This window comes from Chanodichthys erythropterus, chromosome 4, assembly GCF_024489055.1.
Source record: "Chanodichthys erythropterus isolate Z2021 chromosome 4, ASM2448905v1, whole genome shotgun sequence".
Taxonomy (NCBI): Eukaryota; Metazoa; Chordata; class Actinopteri; order Cypriniformes; family Xenocyprididae; genus Chanodichthys; species Chanodichthys erythropterus.
Genome location: NC_090224.1, coordinates 29,720,704 through 29,746,015, shown reverse-complemented (window position 1 = coordinate 29,746,015; position 25,312 = coordinate 29,720,704). Strand labels below are relative to the sequence as shown.

Sequence of the window (25,312 nt, the reverse complement as noted above, 5' to 3'; positions counted from 1 at the left end):
GGACAAAACAGTTGTGAACAGTAACTCTTGAACCCTGACCATCTCACCCCCTTCCCTTGTTAGGAAAATAGTAAACACAGCCTACTGCTACTGATATCTCTATAATGTTTTTTTCTCAATTTTAGCCATTAATTATACACATTCAGCATTACAGTATAAATGAAAGCTTTCAATTTTAATATTTATTAAGCTTTAAAAATAAAAATAAAAATTTAAGTGAACTTACAACAATCTTCACTTAAACCCATTATAATGAATGTCACATTACCTGTGTCTTTTCAAGTGAAAGTGCAATAATTCTAATGAAATGTAAAAATAAATTTCTATTTATTATAATTGATTATAATTGAGCAAAATTATCAATTTAACCATTTTGCAGCTTGTGGTTTACATTGACTAAAACTAGAATAAAATGGCCAGACATTTAGTCGTCTAAACTTTGAATAAATATGGGACAAGGTTTACTAAATATAATAAAAACTAAAAAAGTACATTTGACACAGGACTACGCCTAAGACTAAATAAAAATAGTTGACAAAATTAACACTTGAGTGCTTGGTCTTTCTCATAATTCTGTAAGTTCTATGACAAATATGCATTCACATTTTCATTCATACATGGTTGCCACATTTTAGTTATAATTATTAAAGTTTGTTTTAACAGTGTGCAGTGAGTAAGTGATTCACCTGTGTTGTTTAACAGTATGAAGTACGTTTTAACAGTGTGCAGTGAGTAAGTGATTCACCTGTGTTGTTTAACAGTATGAAGTACGTTTTAACAGTGTGCAGTGAGTAAGTGATTCACCTGTGTTGTTTAACAGTATGAAGTACGTTTTAACAGTGTGCAGTGAGTAAGTGATTCACCTGTGTTGTTTAACAGTATGTTGCTGGGATTCAGGTCTCGGCATATGATTCCCTCCTGATGCAGTGCATCCAGAGCCACAACCATATCAGCAGCCCAGCTCCTCACCAGAGCCTCTGGGATGTGTGTGTCTAATGAAACAGCAGCCAACTTGTCCAGCTCTTGAAACAACTTCGACACTTTCTCAACCTCCTGCTCTCCTGAAGTGCCCTCTGACCCCAACTCCACATCTTCGTGTTTAACAAAGTTCTTCTGAGTTCTGGAAACAGATGTGTCCACCATGCCAGAGAGCTTAGGGGAAGACAGACCCAAAAAATCTGCTTTAAAAGGCGTTTTTGATGGTTTGTGTAGAAGTGGAAGGGTGGACACATCAACAGAGAGGTCCAACTCTGCATTCTCTCCTCTCTGTAGAACATCAGGCCTGCCAAATGTGGGAGAGGTTTTGTCTACAACAGTGAAAGCGATGCCTCCAGCAGTAAGCTCTTCCTCTAACACGTCTACTGTGCCCCCATCGAGCGTAGGCAGATTGACCAAAAGATCAGGTGGCTGTCCCTCAACAGCACAGCTGACATTGGCATCCTCCAAAACAGCCTCTTTAAAGGAAATTACTGGCACCAACTCATTTGAGCACTGATCACTGTCAGACCTCCAGAGATCTGACACTTCCTGTAGATTTTCCAGTGGCTCCTCTGTGACCTCTATACCAGCATCTGAGGGTACCAACAGTGGCTTGCAGACATCTTGACTGTCACTGTAAGAGAGCTCCTCCTTGGGCGGTGATTGGTTCAGATGGTCGGGTGAACATGTGCATTGATCCATAAAGCCAGCCAGTTGATCCTCCTCAGTGAAGAAGCACAACTCCTGCATTGAAATCGGAGAGCATAGACTATCAGTGTTTAACCCTGAACATGTATGCTTTTGTGTTTCCACAGGAATAAGTGTGCAGTGGTCTTCCTCCGGCTCCAGCTTCTCCTGCTCATACTCATTGCACAGTGTCAAGTAGCTGTTAGTGCACTCCTCCTCAGAGGTGGCACCAGAGTCTGGCAGTTGGACTTCTAATGGACGCTCCCCAATGCTAAGACCCCGAGAATCCACACTGCAGGAACAGGTGGGCACAGGGTTCAGGGTTGAATGTATAGCTGAAGAGTGAGTTTTCTGGATGAAAGGTATGTTGAAGCTTTCGTCAGGACTGCTGCCATGCAGATACTTGCAGATATGAGTCCACAATTTACCACCTGATGAGACAAAGAGGAAGTAGTAGTCAACATCCTATTTACACACTTAGGCATTTAGTAAAAGTAAAAACATAGTGAAAACAACACACCCTCAGCATACTCCAGTAAAAGAAAGATGGAATCCTCTGAGATGATGTATTTCTCCAGTTGTACCATGTTAGGCACAGAACGAGGCACAACAGTCTTCTTAACACGCCCACACGCACTGCTTTTCCTTAAACCCTGAACACACACAGATATCATGTCAGTACAAATCAGGGGTCTCAATCTGTAAACTGCAGTCTGAAAAGAATTTTATAAAATCCTGTTTTCTTCCAATCTGCTCCTATTATAATTAACAGAACTATCTACACTAGAAGAACCTGTTGAGTTCAGTTGCACATCCAGCTAATGGAAGCTGTTTTTTGTTTTTGTTTTGTTTTTTAATTGCTGTACAGCTAATCCAGCCCCTATATTTTGTATGTCAAGCTACAAATATCACAAATATGTGTAAACTGATTTATACGTGTGAAGTCCTTGTATATTTATATAACATCTGACCATTTCACCAGAGACAGCTTGAGATGTTTCTAGTCTCTAAACAGAGCCTTTAATTCCAGTGGTATTTCTTAGAGAGCAGTAGCTCTCTAGAACCAGGATTGAAAACCACTGCAGTATTGAACACACTTTTCATTAAATTTAATAAAAATTTAAGGAAAATAAAAACAAAACAAAAAAATAATTCAGAGCTTTGAACCCTAATAATAACTAAAATGAATAAATACAAAATATGAATATTCTCACAAATTACAGCCATTAGAAATTTCATAATCAATAAAAATAAAACATTTTAATAAGTATTCTACTGTATATACCATCTGGCCATGTCTTGTCAGAAATATTAACTTTTTTTAAATTCTCAGACACCACTGGATTTTTTTTTTTTAATTTTCAAAGTATTACTGCTACCCCAATAAAAATGTATATAATTGATATAATTGAAATTGAAATATTTGGCCAAAGGTGTATAAAATCAAGCACCTAGGCATGCAGACTGCTTCTACAAACATTTGTGAAAGAATGGGTTGCTCTCAGGAGCTCAGTGAATTCAAGCGTGGTACCGTGATAGGTTGCCACCTGTGCAATAAGTCCATTCGTGAAATTTCCTCACTACTAAATATTCCACGGTCAGCTGTTAGTGGTATCATGAAGTGGAAGCAATTGGGAACAACAGCAACTCAGCCACGAAGTGGTAGGCCACGTAAAATCACAGAGCGGGGTCAGTGCATGCTGACGTGCACAGTGTGCAGAAGACGCCAACTTTCTGCAGAGTTAATAGCCACAGACCTCCAAACTTCATGTGGCATTCAGATTAGCTCAAGAACAGTGTGTAGAGAGCTTCATGGAATGGGTTTTCATGGCCGAGCAGCTGCATCCAAGCCTTACATCACCAAGTGCAATGCAAAGCATTGGATGCAGTGGTGTAAAGCATGCCGCCACTGGACTCTAGAGTAGTGGAGATATGTTCTCTGGAGTGACGAATAACGCATCTCTGTCTGGCAATCTGATGGACGAGTCTGGGTTTGGTGGTTGCCAGGAGAACGGTACTTGCCTGACTGCATTGTGCCTAGGGTTGGGTGATACAGCTAAAAAAATTATCACGAATAAATGTTTTATATTGTTCGGTATCGATAATTTTTGAAAAAAACATTAACCTTTATAAGAAAAAAAAAAGACCAGTAGAAAAAAAGTTTGATTTTAACCAATGCATTTGTAATGAAGGCAAACAACAAAATTTTATAACACAACAAAATAAATAAAATTCCAATAAATCTTTCTTATTTATTTAATCTTCATATAAAATATAAGTGTTAAAGAAACTTAAGAGCTGCACAATTCTGGATAAACTGAGAAACGTTTGTTTCAAACTGAGATCACAATTCTGAATGACAACTAAATGAAAAAAGGTTCTGACAAAATATTAATTGCTGAAGTCTATTTTAAAATTTTTAATTTATTTGAATTATTTTTAAAAAATCTGTTTGGAAGTATGATTCAATGACTTGCTCAATGCTCTTGTTTCATTACTGGATGAATCAGTGTTTTTGAAAAAATCTGTTGAATGAAGATTCAAATCAATTTTTTAACAGTCACTTGTCTGCGCCAAGTTTCTTTCAAGAGCTGATTTGCTCTATTTTGATCAATAACATAGGCATTAGTATTTTTATATGAACTATAAACTTATCTACTTCTGTGATAATTTGAATATTTGTAACATAGAAATAAAGATACTGTGTGGTTGAAAACACTGTGCAGCTGTTAATACCTAACATGACAACTGCTCTCTCGAGACAAACTTTGAAGTAGATTAACTATAAGACATAAGGAAACCATGAAACCACCACAGACGAGCTGACATGTCCTTTTTTATTCACAATCTCCTCGTCGCCAGCAGGTACAGCACTCATTTTCATGTGTTTGTGTGTTCTGATTATACCGTCTGTTTGTGACCAAGGGGCAGAGCGAGCTTTGAAGCTGTAGTTAATGCAATGAACTTCATTTCTGTTTACAATTTAATGCATTTAAGTGTAACTATATTGAGAGTTATATCAAACATTTTTTTCTATCATTATCGATTAAAGGGGTGGTTATGTGTTTTTTTTTTCTAGGCTTGATTGTGTTTTTGGGGCACAGTATAGCATGTCTTAATGCTTCGTTTTTTTGAAAACGCTGTATTTTTCATATATTTTATCTTTATTCTACACCTCTGTTTCCACTGTCATATGAACGGCTCATTTGACTTCCTGCTTCTATGAAGCCACTCCCTCCGACATACGCAATGTGCTCAGATTGGTTAGCAGGTTGGTAACTTGCCCAGTCTATCGTGATTCGCTGAAGCGTCTGGAAACGCCACACCCTTACCATCCGTTATTACGCGCTTAGGTGGAAAGTAAATAAAAGCGCCTACATTGCTGTATCAAATTGAGCTGAATCAGACCCAGATGAAGAGGATAAAGCAGAACCTCTCCAATCGCGGCTTTTAAAGGACGTTTATGAATGGTATTTCATTTAGTATTTGTGTCAAAGTGTTTAGATATGCTGTCACTGCTGTTTTTTAGCTTTCAATATACAGTTTTATCCTGATTAAAGCTTTCCTGTAGTAAATACATGCCTGAGTAGTCGCATTTTTGTAAAGGTATCTTTTAATTTATAGCATGAACAACTGTTTGTCTATGAACATAGAAGTTTGTTAGTGTTTGTTGCACTAGAATTTAGCTAACTGGCTAGCAAAAACGAGTTGCTCTTTGTATATGTCCTAGATGCATTAAAAACAGCAAGAGAAATATAACATTACGTTTAAAAGACATGTAAGTTACAAACAATAAAATGTACTTACAGTTTGAAGACAATAAACAGCAGCTTCTGCTTTTAAAGTAGAAACTGCTTCATCTTTCAGTAAAAGCCTTTGTGTAAATCCAGCATTGAACTCGTGTAGATTTTGGAATCTGTCTTCAGCGCCGCATCCAGTGTAGAAAATATCACAGATTATAATGGGTTCTATATCTTTTGACGCGCCGCGTAGCTCGCGTTCGGTGTAAACAACTCTTCCGCTTTCATTATGCTGCGCCACATGGCCTCGCCCACTTTGTTGCGTGTTCCCGGGGGCAGTGTTTATGTTAATAGCAAGGGTTTATGATGTCACCAACCCGGGAAGAAGCTCGTTGTAGTCCAAACCGCCCGTTTTTGTAGGCAATAAAATGCCATAACTTTAAAAGACAATATCTCCGTTTGCATTGAACTTTCAGCGCTGTAACTTTGCAGATACTGTTTAAGCTCAAGCAGCAACATTACACACTAACTAAAGTTAAAAAAGTGAAGTCGCATGTAACCACCCCTTTAAGACGTACTGTTGATAAATATCGATACCATTTTATCGCCCAGGCCTAATTGTGCCAAGTGTAAAGTTTGGTGGAGGGGGGTTATAGTGTGGGGTTGTTTTTCAGGGGTTGGGTTTGACCCCTTAGTTCCAGTGAAAGGAACTCTTAATTCCTCAACATACCAAGACATTTTGGACAATTTCATGCTCCCAACTTTGTGGGAACAGTTTGGGGTAGGCCCCTTCCTGTTCCAACATGACTGCGCACCAGTGCACAAAGCAAGGTCCATAAAGACATGGATGAGTGAGTTTGGCTTGAACTTGACTGGCCTGTACAGAATCCTGACCTCAAACCGATAGAACACCTTTGGGATGAATTAGAGCAAAGACTGCAAGCCAGGCCTTCTTGTCCAACATCACTGCCTGACCTCACAAATGCGCTTCTAGAAGAATGTTCAAAAATTCCCATAAACATACTCCTAAACCTTGTAGAAAACCTTCCCAGAAGAGTTGAAGCTGCAAAGGGTGAGCCAACTCCATATTAAACCCTACGGATTAAGATGTCATTAAAGTTCATGTCAAAACTTTTGGCAATATAGTGTATCAGGACTCAATTTTTTTTCCATTTGCCCAGTCAGACCAGTTCAGATTTTTACTTGCTCTGTCAAAATGCACAAAACGTTATTGTTTTCGTTGTTTTTGACCCATGTAATCTTGTAAACAATGCTTTAAGATTTTCAGGTAGGTCTAACAGGTAGGATACACTTCAGTCTTCACTGCATAAATTATAAATTAAATATAGATTAAACCTTATTAAAGCTAAAATGTTATTAAGTCAAGAGCAGTGAGTGATTTTCTTTTTCTTTTGTTCTTTGATTATCCTTAAAGGTGCCCTAGAATTTAAAATTTAATTTACATAGTTAAATAATTAGAGTTCTGTACATGGAAATTACATACAGTGAGTCTCAAACACCTCCTTCTTATGTACATTTTTATTTGTGCAAAAGACCTCTGAAGAACAGGCAAATCTCAACATAACACTGACTTTGATGCAACAGTCGTAATATGTATGCCCCCAACTTTTGCATATGCCAGCCCATGTTCAAGGCATTAGAAAAGCCAGTATTAATGTCTGGAGCAGCACAGCCGAATCAACAGACTTTATGCAGGTAAGCAAGCAAGCAAGGACAATAGCGAAAAATGGCAGATGGAGCAATAATAACTGACATGATCCATGATGATATGATATTTTTAGTGATATTTGTAAATTGTCTTTCTAAATGTTTCATTAGCATGTTGCTAATGTACTGTTAAATGTGGTTAAAGTTACCATTGTTTCTTACTGTATTCATGGAGACCAGAGCCATGTCGTTATTTTCATTAATAAACACTTGCAGGCTGTATAATTCATAAACAACTTCATTCTTTATAAATCTCTCCAACAGTGTGTAATGTTAGCTTTAGCCCCGTTAGCCACGGAACACTATCAAACTCATTCAGAATCAAATGTAAACATTCAAATAAATACTATACTTACATGATCTGATAAGCTGCATGACGAACACTTTGTATCCATTTTGAGGGTTATATTAGCTGTGTGAGTTTTGTTTATGCAATGTATTATAGAGTTGCGAGCTTGGGGACGGGGAGCGCAAGCATTTAAAGGGGACACGCACAGAATCGCCGCATTTTTAATTATGCCCCAAAATAGGCAGTTAAAAAATTGAATAAAAAATCTATGGGGTATTTTGAGCTGAAACATCACAGACACATTCAGGGGACACCTTAGACTTATATTACATCTTGTGAAAAAGGGTTCTAGGGCACCTTTAATGACAAACAGCAGGGAGTTTATTAGGCTGCTGTCACTTTAAGACCTGCTGCACATGACGCAGATCTGATATCCTGCACATTTTCTCAACTCTTTACATTCATTTAACCCTTCATTTAAATGTGCTTGCAAAGATACTTGACAAAACGGGCATTTTGGCATAATTTTGTGTTTCGTCCATGCTGAAGTTCTGAAGCAGCTTTCTGTCGCACGAGTCGTGTGTGTCACACAGACAGGAGATTCATAGACAGCACACACCAGTACTGCATTCTTTTTTTTGTCTTGTCACACTTGAATGGTTTAAAAACATTTGCATGAATAAGAATGTGATTATATATTGTAACCCAAGCGAAAGAATGACAGGAAAAAAGGATTATGTGTTAATTGTGTTAAATATTTTTAAATATTGTTAAACTGAAAAAACTAATCCCATGCATTAAACGTTAATTTTGACAGGACTAATAATGACATAAAATTAAGAAGTACCAACAGGGGTCCAAATACAATAAACAGAAATTTAAGAAGCTAATTTAAAGGGGTGGTTACATGCGATTTCACTTTTTTAACTTTAGTTAGCGTGTAATGTTGCTGCTGGAGCATAAACTATCTGCAATGTAACAGCGCTGAAAGTTCAATGCAAACGGAGATATTGTCTTTTAAAGTTATGGCAGTTTAATGCCTACAAAAATGGCCGGTTTGGACTACAACAAGCTTCTTCCCGGGTTGGTGACATCATAAACCCTTGCTATACATAACATACACATAACATAAACACGCCCCTGGGAACACGCAACAAAGTGGGCGAGGCCATGTGGCACAGTATAATGGAAGCGGAAGAGCTGTTTCCACCGAACCGCGCGTCAAAAGATATAGAACCCATTATAATCTATGATATTTTCTACACTGGATGCGGCGCTGAAGACAGCTTCCAGAATCTACACGAGTTCAATGCTGGATTTGCACAGAGGCTAATACTGAAAGATGTAGCTGTTCCTACTTTAAAAGCAGAAGCTGCTGTTTATTGGCTTCAAACTGTAAGTACGTTTTATTGTTTGTACATGTCTTTTAAAAGTATAGTTCTGTTGCTATTTTTGGTTGCATCAAGGACATATACAAAGAGCAACTCGTTTTTGCTAGCCAGTTAGCTAAGTTCTAGTGCAACAAACACCAACAAATGTCTATGTTCATGCTATAAATTAAATGCTACCTTTACAAAAATGTGATTACTCAGTCATGTATTCGGCTACAGTAAAGCTTTAATCAGGATAACTGTATATTGAAAGCTAACAAACAGCAGTGACAGCATATCTAAACACTTTGACACAAATACAAAATTAAATACCATTCATAAACGTCCTTAAAAGCCGTGATTGGAGAGGTTCTGATTCGGCTCAATTTGATACAGCAACATAGATGCCATTATTTACATTTCCTCTGAAGCGCTAACTATGAATGGTAAGGGGCGTGGTGTTTCCGGACGCTTCAGCGAATCATGATACACTGGGCCAGCTACCAAACTGCTAACCAATCTGAGCGAAGGGAGTGGCTTCGTAGAAGCAGGAAGTCAAACGAGCCGTTCATATGACATTGGAAACAGAGGTGTAGAATAAAGCTAAAATGTATGAAAAATACAGCGTTTTCAAAAAAACAAAGCATTAAGATTAATTAAATAAATAAGATAAAACAGGAAACAATAACACCAGGTTTATAAATATGTGATTGCATGCACATTTCTGCTCTCTCCTATGTGATTTGTTAGTCGTGTAATATTCTTGAAATTGGGCTACAATCTTGCCTTAAAATTATTCAACTGAAGTCTAAGTTATTTGTTATATTTAATAAATATCTCAGACCCTTTTGACCCACTTTTACATTTCATAGCTGCTGCAAGTAGTATCTGAAGTGATTCAATTTTCTTTCTTTCATACCCTCAGGTATTGTCCCTAAAATAGCCACATCTTGCTCAAAAGGAATGTCAGCATTAAACCGATCTCTGAGCACTCTATAGAGCACACTCTGAGCATCTTCTCAAAATGGTTTTAACTTTGGGCAAGACCAGATAATGTGAGTATGGTTACCTAATTGTACCACATACAAACTCTCTAACAGACTAGAATAAGTCTGTAATATTACCACTTTTTAAAACCTAATTTAGATGGTATAAATTTGTTTATTGTTCATTATTTTTTACCGGTTTACCTCATCGATTACAATATTGTCACAATGGGTATCTAACAAGGGAAGTAAGGTCAGGGGCAGTTGACAGGGCCTTTTCAAATGTTTAACCAGTGTGTATCCTGTTAATCTTCAACCATGATTCAATTGGTTTAAGCTGAGCTGCTCACTAATAATATTGGAAATTCATCAGTCTTCATAAGCTGTAGGGTTTAGTACTTAATATTTAGCCACTGCCATACCCAAAACACATTTAGAAATCCATTCTCTAACTTGATGAAAGCACTTTTGGGGATTTCTAGAAGCAACACCTGTGGGCCACTAATATTCACTTAATATTCTGTGTATGCTGTCACCATCATTTAATATAAGATCCCTGTATACACGATTGACATAATGTTGGGTCCTTGCCTTCCTTGTGGATGACCGTTTTCATAAATAGACGATTTTCATTAAAAGTCAAACTGTACTCACTGTACTCTGCATGACCCAAAGAATGTAAAGAAGGGCTTGTGACAATAGGCCAAATTGATCAAAAGTTATGTCTTTTCATATATAGTTTAATTACTAAGTATGTTCACCAAACCTCTCAAGTCCCTATTACTTGTAAATACAAAGCAAAGCATTACAGCTTTTAGGGAGTATTATAACTCCCTGTAAGTGATTCCTCTTAAATTGTTAGGTGTTATAAATGGTAAAGGTAAATAAACCACTTACTTTTAAAATAAAAGTTTCCTGCGTTCTCTTATCCATCACCAACAGCACCTGCACAAAAAAACAAACATCTAAATAAAGGAATCGTACAATTTTTAAACTAAAACACTTTTTTTTTAAAAGAACAGTGTTATATAACGCCACCCTCTAACCATCTTTTTGTCTAGGGAGTTAGAATAGAATATTTACAGGATCACTGAATCACTGTAGCCTATAGATAAAAGTAAAAACAAACTAATTTAACAAATGAATTAAAGATACAAATATCAATTTCCCCGGGCAGAGTCCCCGGGCAGTATGCAAGTTCATTGACAAACAGTTAGTATGCACAAGCTTGCTTGTTCCAAGTCTCTCATCACAGTGCTAAGCTGTGAAACCTTTTTGAAGAGTTAAAAAGAAATAGATCCTTGTCATGATAACAATAGCAACAGAGAAAATATATCTGTGAGCGGTGATGGTGATCCCGACCACTATGGTGCCATCACCACCAGGAATGTGTGCGCTTCAGAGGCGAATAGGCTATATTATGCCCACATATATTAAAGGCTCATTATGATTTAGTATTCTACTCAGCACATAAGTAAATAAATTAATAAAAACATGTGATTAGTTGACTAATGGCTTAAAAGTATGATTAATAGTAGACTAAAAAAAAAATCTTATTCAGGGGCAGCCCTAGATGTACAAAACATATATGAACATTGATCATACCCCTGACATAAAGTGAAACGAAAGCAACAGTTTTTTACTTTTTCTTTCTACTGTCCAATGAAGATTTTGACAGAAAATGGGCTGGGTGTCCACTGACACTATAGTAACGAATGCAACTTTCAGTTTTGAGCGGTTTGACTCAAGACTGTAGCGCTATTGTGAAAGAGTTATCATCTGCTCATGTAGTCAGCGGCTGTCCTGAGGAGAGATCTAACATAAGCTTTTAGAAAAAATGTCAATAAAAGTTCTGGATGAAACGTAGAGTAAGCGCAATCCAGTGAAAGGCAGTAAAGAGTGCAGTGCATGTCTGTGAGAGCTGAGAGGATGCGATCGACGCAGCTTAACGTCTCCATTAATTTGCGCATGTAATAATTTAGTTTATATATTTTCAAGCATTGAATTAAAAATCAAACTGCAATTCATTCGATTCAACATTTAAAATGTATTATTGACCAAAACATTATTTTTTTTAATAAAAAAAAAACCTTGTTTCAAGTTTGATGCATTTGGATAGGCAGGATTTGTTATCGGTGCATTAAGAAAACAAGTAAATCATTACACCCCATACAACAGTATGGGGTGTAACACATTCAGTGTATATTTATAAAAAAATATGAAAGGATGTTGCCTTATAAAATGTGTCCTCGAAAGGAAGGGAGCAACAGTTTTAAGTGTGTGGATTTGTCATCCTGTTTGATCGATACGAGAACCCCACATCAAATTTCAATAATCAGCCTATCAAATAACCATTATTTAATATATAATAGTTTATTCCCACTATTAATTACCCAGCACTTAAATATTAAAGGCCTAATGGGTATTAGATACCTCTCTGACTGATATGCGAAAAAATGGGAAATGGGGAAACAAATAAAGTGAAGTATATTTGCACTTAAGTCCCTGATATACTCATGTTCTTTTTAGTTCTTCACTTAAGTAAAAAAAGTTTGAAATACCCGAGCTGCGGTATTCTGTTAGCGAACACCTAAGCACTGCTAGAAGTGCTGTTTAGATGAATAAATAAATGTGTGCTGCCCGCTTTCCTCTCAATAATAAAATAAACAAAACAAAAATGACAGCGGTTTGAAAACAGCAGTTAAGAAAGCATCAGATCATAACGATTTGTATATGATTGCACAAGCCTTGCAATTCGGCAGTGCAGTCAAGTCGTGTCATGTTGATTTATATAGCGCTTTATACAATAGATCGCTTTAAAGGAAAGCAGCTTTACAGTATTAAACATGAACAACCGTATCAGTAGCCCCTTTCACATATATACAGTCTTTACTGGTAAATTACTGGTAAGAGATCATCTGTGAACAGGACCTTTTTCAAAAGTACTGGTTAATCAGTTCTGGCAATTTACCAGTAAGGGAAGTTGTAACATTACCATTTAATTACCATTACGATGCTGTGTGTGAAAGCAGAATAAAGATTACCAGTATGAGCACATACAAAGTCAGAACACGCTGACGTAAAAAGTCTGCTTTTGGCCAATCAAAGTTCTCATGGAGATGACGTGATGACGCTGCTTTTTAATAGTTTTTCTATGTAATTATACGCTAGATGGACATCTTTGACCGTTGTAGTAAAGAGTGCAGTGCATGTCTGTGAGAGAGCTGAGAGGGTGCGATCGACGCAGCTCAGCGTCTCTATTAATTTGCGTGTGTAATATTTTAGTTTATATATTTTACAAGTGTTTGTTTTTAATGTTTGGTTTTAGTTATTTGATGCTATAAAAACGGGGGTGTGACGTCATGATTGACAGCTGAAAGAAGTAGTCACTGAGGCACCAACAGACTTTTTTCTGGATTTCTGGGAGGAGATTGGAGCTTTAACTTTAATTTTTACATTTCCTTAACTGTTTATTTCATGCTAAAATAAGTTGTTCTGCAATAAACTGTACTAACCGGCTCCACTTCACACTCAGTACCGCACAGACTCAGGTTCCAAGATGACAGAGCCATATTGGGACATTGCCGGCTTCACTTTTCTACAATGGAAGACAGTAAAGGTGCATCGTCCATCTTTTTTACAGTCTATGGTTTTTAAGAGCAAAAATGAGTTCTGTTTGATCGTCCCATTATGCCTGTCACTCAGATGTCAAAAAATGTTGGCAAATTGAGAAGACCTAACTAAAGAAAATAAAGCGCTTCTCCTCTTTTCAAGATAATTTCCAATGACTAACATCACAGAATTTACCGGTATTTTGGTGCTGATGTGTGAATGGTCTCTTAACGGTAAAAAGTCAGAACCGGTGTTTGTGTGAACAGCATATTTGTGTATTTACCGGTAAAGTCGTTCTGGTAATTTTACAGTAATTTTCCAGGATCGTGAAGGGGCTAGTGTCTCTTTCAATTAGAATTACAACTACAATTTAAAAGCAGTTCTCCAGTGTGTTCATGTTTTTACTAGTCTGACCTTGACTGACTGAACAAAAGAAATGTACCGGAAATGATTTTACACCAAAGGTGGCAAAGCCACAGAGCATACCTTCCTAGCCATAGAAGTAGTTAATAGGTAGTTAGTTTTTTTCTCTCTTTTTTTCTTTTAGAAAGATCAAGTTGACAAGCTGTTTCGAACTCTAGCAAGCCATATGAATTTCTAGTAAGCATTCTTCTCTCCTGTCCTCTTTCTCCTCTATTGTTTTTGTTACTTACTACCAAAACAAAATCAGCAACAACAGGAAACTATTCACAACATTCTCCTCTCAACTCTATCCCTCTCCACCTCCTCCCATCCTTCTCTGACTGATGATGACTTTACAAGCTATTTTATCAATTAGGAGGCAACCATCACCAACCAGTTCTCTGCACCACTTACCCACAGCCATCCTCCACCATCACACATTCCACACCTCTCTTCCTTCTCTTCCCTCACAGAGAACAAGGTCTTCAAAAGTTCTGTGCCAGCCATCCTACCACCTGTTCCCACCTTACACAGCAGATATCACCAACATATATCCACTCTGTCCCACATCAACACATCCCTTACTACTGGAAATTTCCCACCAAATTTAAGGAAGCTCAGGTAACCCCACTGCTCAAAAAGCCAACACTCAATCTGAAAGTATTTGAAAACTACAGGCTCTTCTTCTTTCTCCTTTTGTCAAAAAAATCTTGAAAGAGTTGTTTAATCAGCTCTCTGATCAAACAGAGACAGAGACCGGACTGAGCATTTTCACCCATATTTCAACATTGGGCCAGTCGCACTTTACAACATCAGGGGCCTCATTTATAACCGCTGCGTACACACAAAACATGTCCTGAAAGAGGCGTACGCCACTTCCCATGCGAAAGATGGGATTTATAAAAACAAACGTCATGGTAAAATTTGCGCACATGCACGCAAACCCTGACTCATGTGTACAAACTTTTACTAGAGTGAGAAAAGTAATAAAGTAAACAATTTTGATAAGTTTTGATATACACATTTACATTAATATTCCACTTTAATTATTGGCGATAGGCATTGAAATTACTTAAAGTCATTACGCAGAAGTTAAACAAAAAGGATATGAATTTAGATAGTGGATGTGCTACTTTTGATCACTTTTCCTGTGACACGCTGTTTTAATGACAGCGAGGAGGGCTAGGCGAACAATAATTCCTCTTTAAATTAAACTGCAGATGATATGGTATGACAAAACATTTTATTGAGAACGATGATCAGTGATGCACACTTACTTTGATATTATGGAAGACACTGCTGGATTCGGTGGTTGAATGGTCCATTGCCCAGTTTGAATAGGTCCAATGATAATAGCTTACCGTACAACCGCAGCTGCACAGGGGTGTTGATGTCATGTGAAGGCATCTTCAAACAATTATGAAAAATACAACTGTATTTGAAGATACAACTTGAAGAAAAAAGCAAGACTTGCACGTTTCCTTTATAATATACTTTGTCAGTGACGTGCTGAGTCACAAAATTGTATTTACACTGCAACAGGCCTATCTGTTTCCAATAGAAATAGCCAATAAACATCCTAAAAAAAAATATGTTCACCTTATCAGCAAAACTGCATAAATTTGATTTGATTTTAATTGTTTAAAACAATTAAATACTATTTGGCCAGTGGAAATGAATGAATCAACTCTATTCTAAAAACTTTATCTTAGAAGTATTTTATACAATTTTGTTTCTATGGATATTTTGATATATTTATTCTAAAACATAAGGATATTGGATGATTTTAGCAATGTTATTATTATGGCACAAATGACACTTTAAATAGTCCGTATCTAATATTTTACAGTGTCTTGTACCTTTGACAGTGTTAACCATGGTGTTACATGGTTGGGAATATGCATGGAAATAATATGCAGATGAGGTTATGCATAGTAAAACTAGGCATTGTAAGTACCATATATGGTGATTTTGGGAAGGAGACACAGTGGAGATGCACGAACGCACAATCTTCCTCTGACTGCGATTTATAAAGGGATTTTGTGCAGGTTCTGGTGTACGTGTGCTTTTATAAATCTGAAAAACATGCATACGCAGAATCTAGCTTTTGTGCGCAAGTACACTTTTAGGATGAAATCTACGGAAAGTTTTATAAATAAGGCCCAAGAAAAATCAGATCCTAGTATGCAGCACAACTTTTTGTCCAAGCTCATCATTTCAAGACTGGACCACTGCAATACTCAACAGGCAGGCCTTCCAGTCTGTGCAACTAAGCCCCTGTAGATTATCCCGAATGAGGCAGCACATCTGGTTAGGGTTGGGTATCGAGAACCAGTTACATTTTAGAACCATTTCCAAATTTCCAAGAACCGGGGATTCGATAAAACGTGTGCATTTCGATTCTGCTTTACGATTACTAATGCTGTGTTCGCATTATAATGTGATTTTAAACCATTTAAACTCTACTGTTTTGAGTGCCGTGACATGCACACATATGAAGTGCACACATATTCTGGCATGGTTCTGGCCCGAGTTCCCAGCCTGTGTCCTTTCTCGAACCGTTCCACACATTTCCACTGTTCTGGGCCAGAACTTACTTTCTTTCCTGTCTCCTTGTGCTCGAACGGACCAACAAACACAACATTACATCAATATATCTTCGTAAACACAGTCGGTTTTGTCTTAAGTGAACGTAAACAGGTGAGAAAGAAAAGATATGTATAACAGTATTTTGGATCTGTGTTCAGTCTTGAAGTGACCACAACCTAATGCTGCCTGTCATTAATGTTAATCAAACAACAAACACTGATCTTGATTGAATATCTTTTGTAACTTTAATCTATATTTTATTTATGAAAAGAAAACTATGCAGTGTTTTACATTTGTTCAGTTGTATTTATGCAATTGCCAATTTATTTGTTTGTTCTTACTGTATTTTATTACTCAATGTTTACTTGTTTTTAACAATGTAATGTTTGAAATTTATATTAGTCTAGTTGTTTTTGCAACCAGACGGTCAGACCAGACAGTAGCCAAAGAAAACCCACTTCACACCACTCCTGATCTCAGTCCACTGGCTCCCAGTTGTGTCCAAATTTAAGGTTGATGCTGGCTTTCAGAACTGCCACTGGAAAAGGACCTGCCTCTCGGCAGCTACAGTCACTGAATGAGCAATGCCTGGTTCCTTCTTGAGGCAAAAAAGTCCACTGAATGAGCTGCCAACCTCCACCCAAACTGCGGAGACGATCACATCTTTCAAGAACCCGCTGAAGACACACCTCTGTTGCAAGCACGTAACCACACCACACCCTTAAACCAATGCACTTACACACAAAAAAAAAAGATCCTCTGCATTTCTCCTCTTTACTAGCTTGCTTATTTATCTAGGTTGTCAAATTACTATTTATTACTACAAGCACAGAAATCCTCACCCTGGACTTTGCAGTCTTCCTCATACTCTATCCATGTCGTTTTCAATAACTCACTGAAGGATTATCCATGAATGAAGCCCACCAAATGAACACCACCACATTCCAAAGATCACAGAGATTCCCCACTGAACCATAGTGAGCCATAAAAATGAACCATGGTGCTAAACTGCAGGAAGAGACCGGTCTCCCATGCCTGCTTAATCTCAAACCAGGGTTTGTATTAACAGAGCAGATTAATAAAGGAGACACTCCTTTATTCCACAAACTTTTAAGACCAGATGGCTAAGTAACACCTTGACCGTAATGCGTAAATCCACAACCTTATCAGGAAACTGAGACTTGCTATGCATTACAAAAAGTTTCTCATAAACCAGCAGAAACTTTGATGAATTCACTCTCTTTAACAGAAATAGTCTGAAAATCCCTGCCAATGATATGAATTGATCACCAGTAGATGCCTTATATACAGTATCTGTCATGATCACCGTCTGTCCCTGTCACGCCCCGGACTACATCTCCCATGATCCTCTCTGCCAGTCACATGTTCTCTCCTTGTTAATCATCACACCCAGCTGTAGCTCATTACCAGGACTATAAAAGACTCTTACACACATCACCTCAGCACTAGGTCTTGTTTTCCCGAGTGTAACATTTCCAAGCGTTTCTCCTGTCTCCCTGTCTGTTCCGGTTCCTGTTACCGATCCCTGTCTGGTTCTACTGTTCTGTGATTGATAGCTGCCTGCCTTGTCTCTGATGTTCCTGTTCGCCCCGTTTGACCATGCCTGTACGACCACGCTCAACATTTAATAAAGCTTTGTATGTGGATCTTACTCTGAGTCCCGCCTTCGTTACAGTATCTCACAGAAGTGAGTACATCCCTCACATTTTTGTTAATATTTTATTATATTTTTTCATGTGACAATACTGAAGAAATCACACTTTGCTACAATGTAAAGTAGTGAGTTTACAGCTTGTATAACAGTGTAGATTTACTGTCACCTCAAAATAACTCAACACACAGCCATTAATGTCTAAACCGCTGGCCACAAAAGTGAGTACACCCTAAGTGAAAATGTCCAAATTGGGCCACCATTATTTTTCAGCACTGCCTTAACGCTCTTGGGAATTGAGTTCACCAGAGCTTCACAGGTTGCCACTTGAGTCCTCTTTTACTCCTCCATGACGACATCACGGAGCTGGTGAATGTTAGAGACCTTGCGCTCCTCCATCTTCCATTTGAGAATGCCCCACAGATGCTCAATAGGGTTTAGATCTGGACATGCCAGTCCATCACCTTTTTCCTCAGCTTCTTTAGCAAGGCAATGGTCGTCTTGGAGGTGTGTTTGGGGTTGTTATGTTGGAATACTGCCCTGTGCTCCAGTCTCTGAAGGGAGGGGGATCATGCTCTGCTCATTCATGGTTCCCTCAAACTGTAGCTCCCAGTGCCGGCAGCACTCATGCAGCCGTAAACCATGACAGTCCCACCACCATGCTTGACTGTACGCAAGACACACTTGTCTTTGTACTCCTCACCTGGTTGCCGCCACACACACTTGACACCATCTGAACCAAATACGTTTATCTTGGTCTCATCAGACCACAGGACATGGTTCCAGTAATCCATGTCCTCAGTCTGCTTGTCTTCAGCAAACTGTTTGCGGGCTTTCTTGTGCATCATCTTTACAAAGAGGCTTCCTTCTGGGACGACAGCCATGCAGACCAATTTGATACAGTGTGCGGCGTATGGTCTGAGCCAGTGGTTCTCAACCTTTTTTCCCAGTGGGCCGCACAGTGGTCCAAGTGCAAGTCTCACTGGCCAAATATAATTTACATATGACGTCACCAATTCAAACCAATCAGATTTAATGTTATGGTGTTAGCAGATAATACTATTATTATATCTAGATGTTGCACACAATAAACAACAAATAAAAACTAACTTACAATAATAATCAGATAGTAATGCTCAATGAACATACACAAACTGTATATGCAGTCACCTTAAGTTGCTTTTTAATTCTGTATGACTGTATGACTCTTCAACAGCATCACAATAGTCAACAAACAATCACACAAACCAAACGGCTTAAGCAAATTTTTACTCCGCTCTTTTTACAAACAACACTGAGCGCATTGTAATTACAATCTCTGATGATATCAAGCATTCTCTCATGTCGCAATCCCTCGAGCAGCAGCGGATCAGCGAGCGTGCGCAGAGTTGGGCTTATTCCAACCGTGTGTGCGCTGATGCGGTTATTTTTATTGATTTAAAATACAAGTACATCAAACAAACACATAGACGATGCAGTGACAATCTCGCGAGACTACGGGTGATCCATCATGGCGGCATACTAAACGCAGCAAAAACAAAAACTAAAACAGACCAATCATCTATAACTAAACTATTATTACCAATCACACTGCTTCAATATCACAACCGGATAAGCCCACCGTGGAAACTTTGGAAAAGTTCATAGACGACTACTTCTGCAAGACTGACCAACAGGGCTGGGGAGTAACGAAATACAAGTAACGACGTTACGCATTTAAAATACAAAATTTGAGTAACTATTTCGTTACAGTTACATTTTAAATAGATGGTAATCAAATTACAGTTACATTCAAAAAGTATTTTAGATTACCAAAGTAATTACTTTGAATTTTAATGTCATTTATTGCATTTAATAGGCTATTAACGTAAGCTGTTTGAGGATTTTTAACCAATGAGCCAATGTTGATGATTCTCAGAAAAAAAAAAAAAAAAAACGCACGCAGCTTCAGATAACCTGCAGAGTGCAGACATGAGATTGCACGCAAAAAATGGATTGGAAAACAAGGCATAACACATTTCTTTAGTGGAAATTCAAAGACATGAAAGAGACATGAAAAAGGACGTACAGTAACATGCAATGCAAGCTATGTCTACCTGCAACAAAACTTCTATCGGTTTCAGGATTCAACATCTAATCTGAAAAAGCATCTTGATGTAGGCCTAAGCGGTTCTTGGTTTTTGAAAAAGTTATTTTCCTTATTTACTCATTTTCCTATTTACTTGTACGTTGAGCTTTGTATGTTATCATTAGGCTAGTCGTTTAATATTTATAAGAATTTATTTGGTCTTTGAAAAATAAATCCTCATAGAATTAACATCCACTTAATCATGCGTTAAATGATGTGTTATAAAGCCAATTTTTTTGGTGTACTTTACAGACAAACTTTAAATCTTAATAATTAATTATGTTTATTTATTTATTTTATGTTTTTGTTAGGCGCACGCGAGTTCATGATCAAAAAGAGTGATGCAGTAGTCAACTGGTCGTAAATCCAAAGGTTTTTTATTTTGGTCTGTCTTTATTCTGGGCTTGCAAACAAACTGCTATGTAATAATTTCCCAAATTTTCGGGAAATATTTAGTAAGCATGTAAACAGGACGTTAACACAGGCACACGCTGAATACAGACACAAAGAGGAGAACAGACACGCCAGCAGATAAAATACTGCACCACGCACAAGCTCACTGTTCGTGAAATATAGGATGAATAACATAAATATTAAATTGTGGTTGATAATGTATCTCTGAAGGGAACTGTCTTCAGACATGTTTTGATGGCTTTTCCTCTCATCTCGGGTGCAGCGCTGCTGTGTATATAGTGTTAACCATGGAAACGCTATATCACTGCTGTTCCATAAGCGCCACCTACTGTCAGAGAGTGAATTTACATTTCATTCAGTCCGTCTGTTGATTTTGTTTTGTGCAGGTATCTTATAACAAAGTTAAACAAAGACCATGTTATTTTTGCTGTTAATCTTGAAATTATACATTAATTTAAATGAAAAACAACTGATCATGTTCATAACATCTTTTGATTGGATTGTGATAAAAATGCAGTGTTTGCCTCTAATATCAAAGAGCTACACATATTTTTTGAACAAATAAACAAATAAATTTGCTTTAAAAAAATCTGCAACCAGTATCAAAATTGGCCAATTTGCTTCTATTGGCCATGAAAAATCAAAATAGGTGAATCACTAATAATAATAAAAAAAAAAAAAATAAATAAGTAAAGGATTATTTTTTAAAAAAACAGCGGATTTTTCCGCTGTTTGTTGTTTATATGGTTAATATTAATGCAGCTATCAGTGCACTAAGGTTAAATATTAGTATAAACATATTTATACTAGGGATAGTTCACACAAAGTGATTACATTTTTTTTTCCAAACCTGTAAAATGGAGAGATGCAAAAAACTGTTGAGAAACCGTAGATGAGTCAGCTCTGAATATAGGCCTTCTCTTGAGACTATTGGGTAGATCACTATTTTCTTTATAAACATTCTAAATGTTACAGACAAACTTTGTTAATAAAACAATTTAAACCACTGTGTCAATTAGACTCGATACACATAAAACAACCTATATTATTAACAATATTTTATTTAATTGTTATTTAATATTTTGTTATCCCTCTGATGCACATCTTTACAAATATAAAAATATAATTTATGAATGATATATCAGTAGTAATTATATATAAGTAACAGACTGAGAATACTAATCCCCATTATGAAACAGTTTCGCCAGAATGGAAGGAAAGCGGTCCTCACGGTCAATCGACTATATGTTGACGGTCAGCTCTATAGAAATGAGACTATTTTATATCTTGTATTGCTTTTACTGGCGACATACATATGTATACTTTCTTCTTGCCTTTTATAACAGATTATAACCACGATATAAACACCTGTAGGCTACTCTCAAAGCATGCCTACTCATTTGAAACCAAGCGCTCTTTTTGTTCTATGTTATGTCTGTCTAGTATTTAATGTGTAATGTACATAGACTCTTATTGTCTATATTATACAACAGGGTACAGATTTCTCTCTCTCTCTCATTATATATATATATATATATATATATATATATATATATATATATATATATATATATATATATATATATATATATATATATATATATATATATATATATATATGTATGAAATACTGAATAAAGCTAACTATCTTAATATTAAATGTCACATTTAAAAATTGTAAGCTGGAATGTAAGAGGCATCAACTCACCAGCGAAACGATCCAAAATTTTAAACCATCTTAAACTCAAGGCAGATATATGCTTATTACAAGAAACCCACCTTTTGGACTCAGAACATAAAAAAAAAAAAAAAAAAACACAATTAACACAAATATACTCTGCTTCCTACAACTCAAAGAAAAGTGGCATAGCTATATTAATCAATAAAAATATAACAGTTAATAATCATTCAGCTATATGTGATCCAGAAGGGCAATATGTTATCATCAACATATCCTTTAATAATAAAATACTGACCGTCGCTAATATATATGGACCAAACATCGATGACCCCCAATTTTTTCATAAATTTTCTCATCAATAGCAAACCTTTCTCAATCAGGTATCATAATCGGAGGAGATTTTAATAGTTATTGATCCAACTAAAGATAAATCAAATACACCATCGCATTTTAAACCATGGCAATCTACAGAAATCATTAAACAATACATGGCTGACCTAGGTCTTGGCGATAGCTGGAGACTTACAAACCCAACGTCACAAGAATACACTTACTTTTCAGCAGCTCATAAGTCATACTCGCGTATTGATTATTTTTTAACAAGCAACTCCCTCATGCCAGACATTTTCAATACAACAATTAATCCTATTATATCTGACCCTGATCCAATCATTATAACTATCAATAATACTGTGGATACAAAAAAATAGTTTAGATGGAGGATGAATATATCTCTACTCAAAGATAAAGACTTTAATAAATATTTTGAAAAAGACTGGGCAATTTTCATGGAAACAAATAATTTACCAGGCACTTCTGCAATGACTCTCGGAGAGGGAAGGAACAAAAGGAATAGAAAGACCTAGAAAATAAAATACATAAGTTACACATTAGTTACTCTCATAATCCTAACGAACAGACTTTAAAGGAGATTAATAAAACAAAAATTGACTATGAAAGTATTATTAATAAACGGATAGAATTTCAAAAACAATGTCTAAGATATACACACTTTGAACATAATAATAAATCAGGTAAATACTTAGCTAATTTACTTAAACGTAATAGAGAAAAAACAACAATCCCAGTAATTAAGAACACAGAAGGGAAGACACTTCACACCTTACAAGACATCAACAACACCTTTCGAACATTCTATAAATATTTGTACAGTAACGATAAAAACCCAAAAATCAAAGATACCAATGAATTCCTTAACAACATAATTCTACCCAGTTTAACCTCGACACAAAGAGAAGCATTAGATAAATCTATATCAGAAATTGAATATAAACAGGCTCTTGAATCATTATCAAACAATAAAGCTCCAGGTTTAGATGGATACCCACCAGAATTTTATAATTCTTTTGGTCAACTGTATCACCGCTTTTCATGCAAATGACAGCAGAAATTAAAAAAACTTTGTCTATTCCAGCTCATATGAATACAGCACTAATTACAGTACTACTCAAACCAAATAAAGACCCGACTCAATGTTCTAGTTATCGCCCATTATCTCTTATCAATACAGATTTAAAAATAACAAGTAAAGCTTTGGCCAATCTTCTGGAATTAGTAATTTCATCCCTTATCCACCCCGACCAAACCGGTTTTATTAAAGGCCGACAATCATCAAACAATACTAGACGATTATTCAAAATAATGCATCTATGTAAACAAAATAAGAAAAAAAAACAATAATTGTATCATTGGACGCAGAAAAAGCTTTTGATAAAGTCAACTGGTACTTCCTTCATACAACACTTGAAAAATTTGGGTTCGGAGAATCCTTTATACACTGGATTAAAACATTATATAATATACCTTTAGCATCTGTCATAACAAACGGCATAATATCACCACCATTCCAGCTTCAGCGCGGGACCCGCCAAGGATGTCCCTTATCTCCATTACTTTTCACTTTATTTATAGAACCTCTGGCCACTGCAATAAGACAGAATGACAATATCTCCGGAGTTTTATCAAACAACACGAATCATAAAATCTCCTTATACGCGGATGACATGTTAATTATTTCTGAAAGTGATGTTTTGGGATTTTGAAGAAAGAGTAATGTCATCAATAAATACTCAAATATTTCAGACTATTCCATAAACTGGACTAAATCAACAATTTTAACACTGAACATGAATTCACATGACACTACTATACAGGTCACATCATTTACAATATAAACAATATTACATATTTAGGAATAAACATTTCTCCAAACCTTGCAGACTTATTTAACCTTAATTTTACCTCACTGTTAAAAACAATAGAAGATGATTTAACTCGATGGATGAATCTACCACTTTCCATTTTAGGTCGACTTGCAACAATTAAAATGTGTATACTACCCAAAATTCTTTATTTATTCTCCATGACTCCTGTACAACCAAACAAAAAATGGTTTACATCATTAAATCAAATAAGTAAATTTTACTGGAAAAACAAGAATCCGCTTACAAAAACTTCAAGGCGGTCTAGCAGCACCAAATTTTCAACAGTATTATTTAGCATCGCAATTACAATATATTTGTAAATGGAACAAAAACAATACTCCCCAAAACCCATGGCTAGAGATAGAACAAGCAGAATGTAAGGACATAATCATTTCAGATCTTCCGTCACTCAAGTAAAATCAAACAACTAAATCTCTTCAAGAATTTGACAATTAAAACAACTCTCACTGCTTGGTGGAAAATGAATACATTGATAAATCACAAGCTCGTACCACACATCAACTCACCTATATCGAATAATCCGGATTTCACAATTAATCATATGCCACTTTACAATACCAAATGGAAAGAGAAAGGCATCACATATATACATCACTTGTTCTCTGGCAACACCATCACGTTTTCAGAATTAATGCAGCAGTTTAATTTAGGGAAAGAACACTATTATTACTACTTACAAATCAGGAATTCTATTAAAACCACATCCGGAATTATAGATATTGCACAACCTTCCCCAATTATTAAACATTAATACAATCAGTAACTCAATAAAGACTCACAAAACTATATA

General features: G+C 36.5%; 1 protein-coding gene across 3 annotated transcripts in view; it reads right to left on the bottom strand.

Moving 5' to 3' along the window:
- rps6kc1 (ribosomal protein S6 kinase polypeptide 1) overlaps positions 1-25,312 on the bottom strand; it is an 87,573-nt gene that overhangs the window by 12,011 nt on the left and 50,250 nt on the right. For all 3 annotated transcript variants that reach the window (XR_010894998.1, XM_067384698.1, XM_067384699.1), the window contains exons 10-12: positions 10,676-10,723; positions 2,186-2,318; positions 864-2,096 (exon numbers count right to left, since the gene is read on the bottom strand). Coding sequence is in view for 2 of the 3 variants with exons in the window: in XM_067384698.1 (XP_067240799.1) it covers positions 864-2,096; positions 2,186-2,318; positions 10,676-10,723 (1,414 nt within the window). In the remaining variant the exon portion in view is untranslated. The remainder of the gene's footprint in view (positions 1-863; positions 2,097-2,185; positions 2,319-10,675; positions 10,724-25,312) is intronic.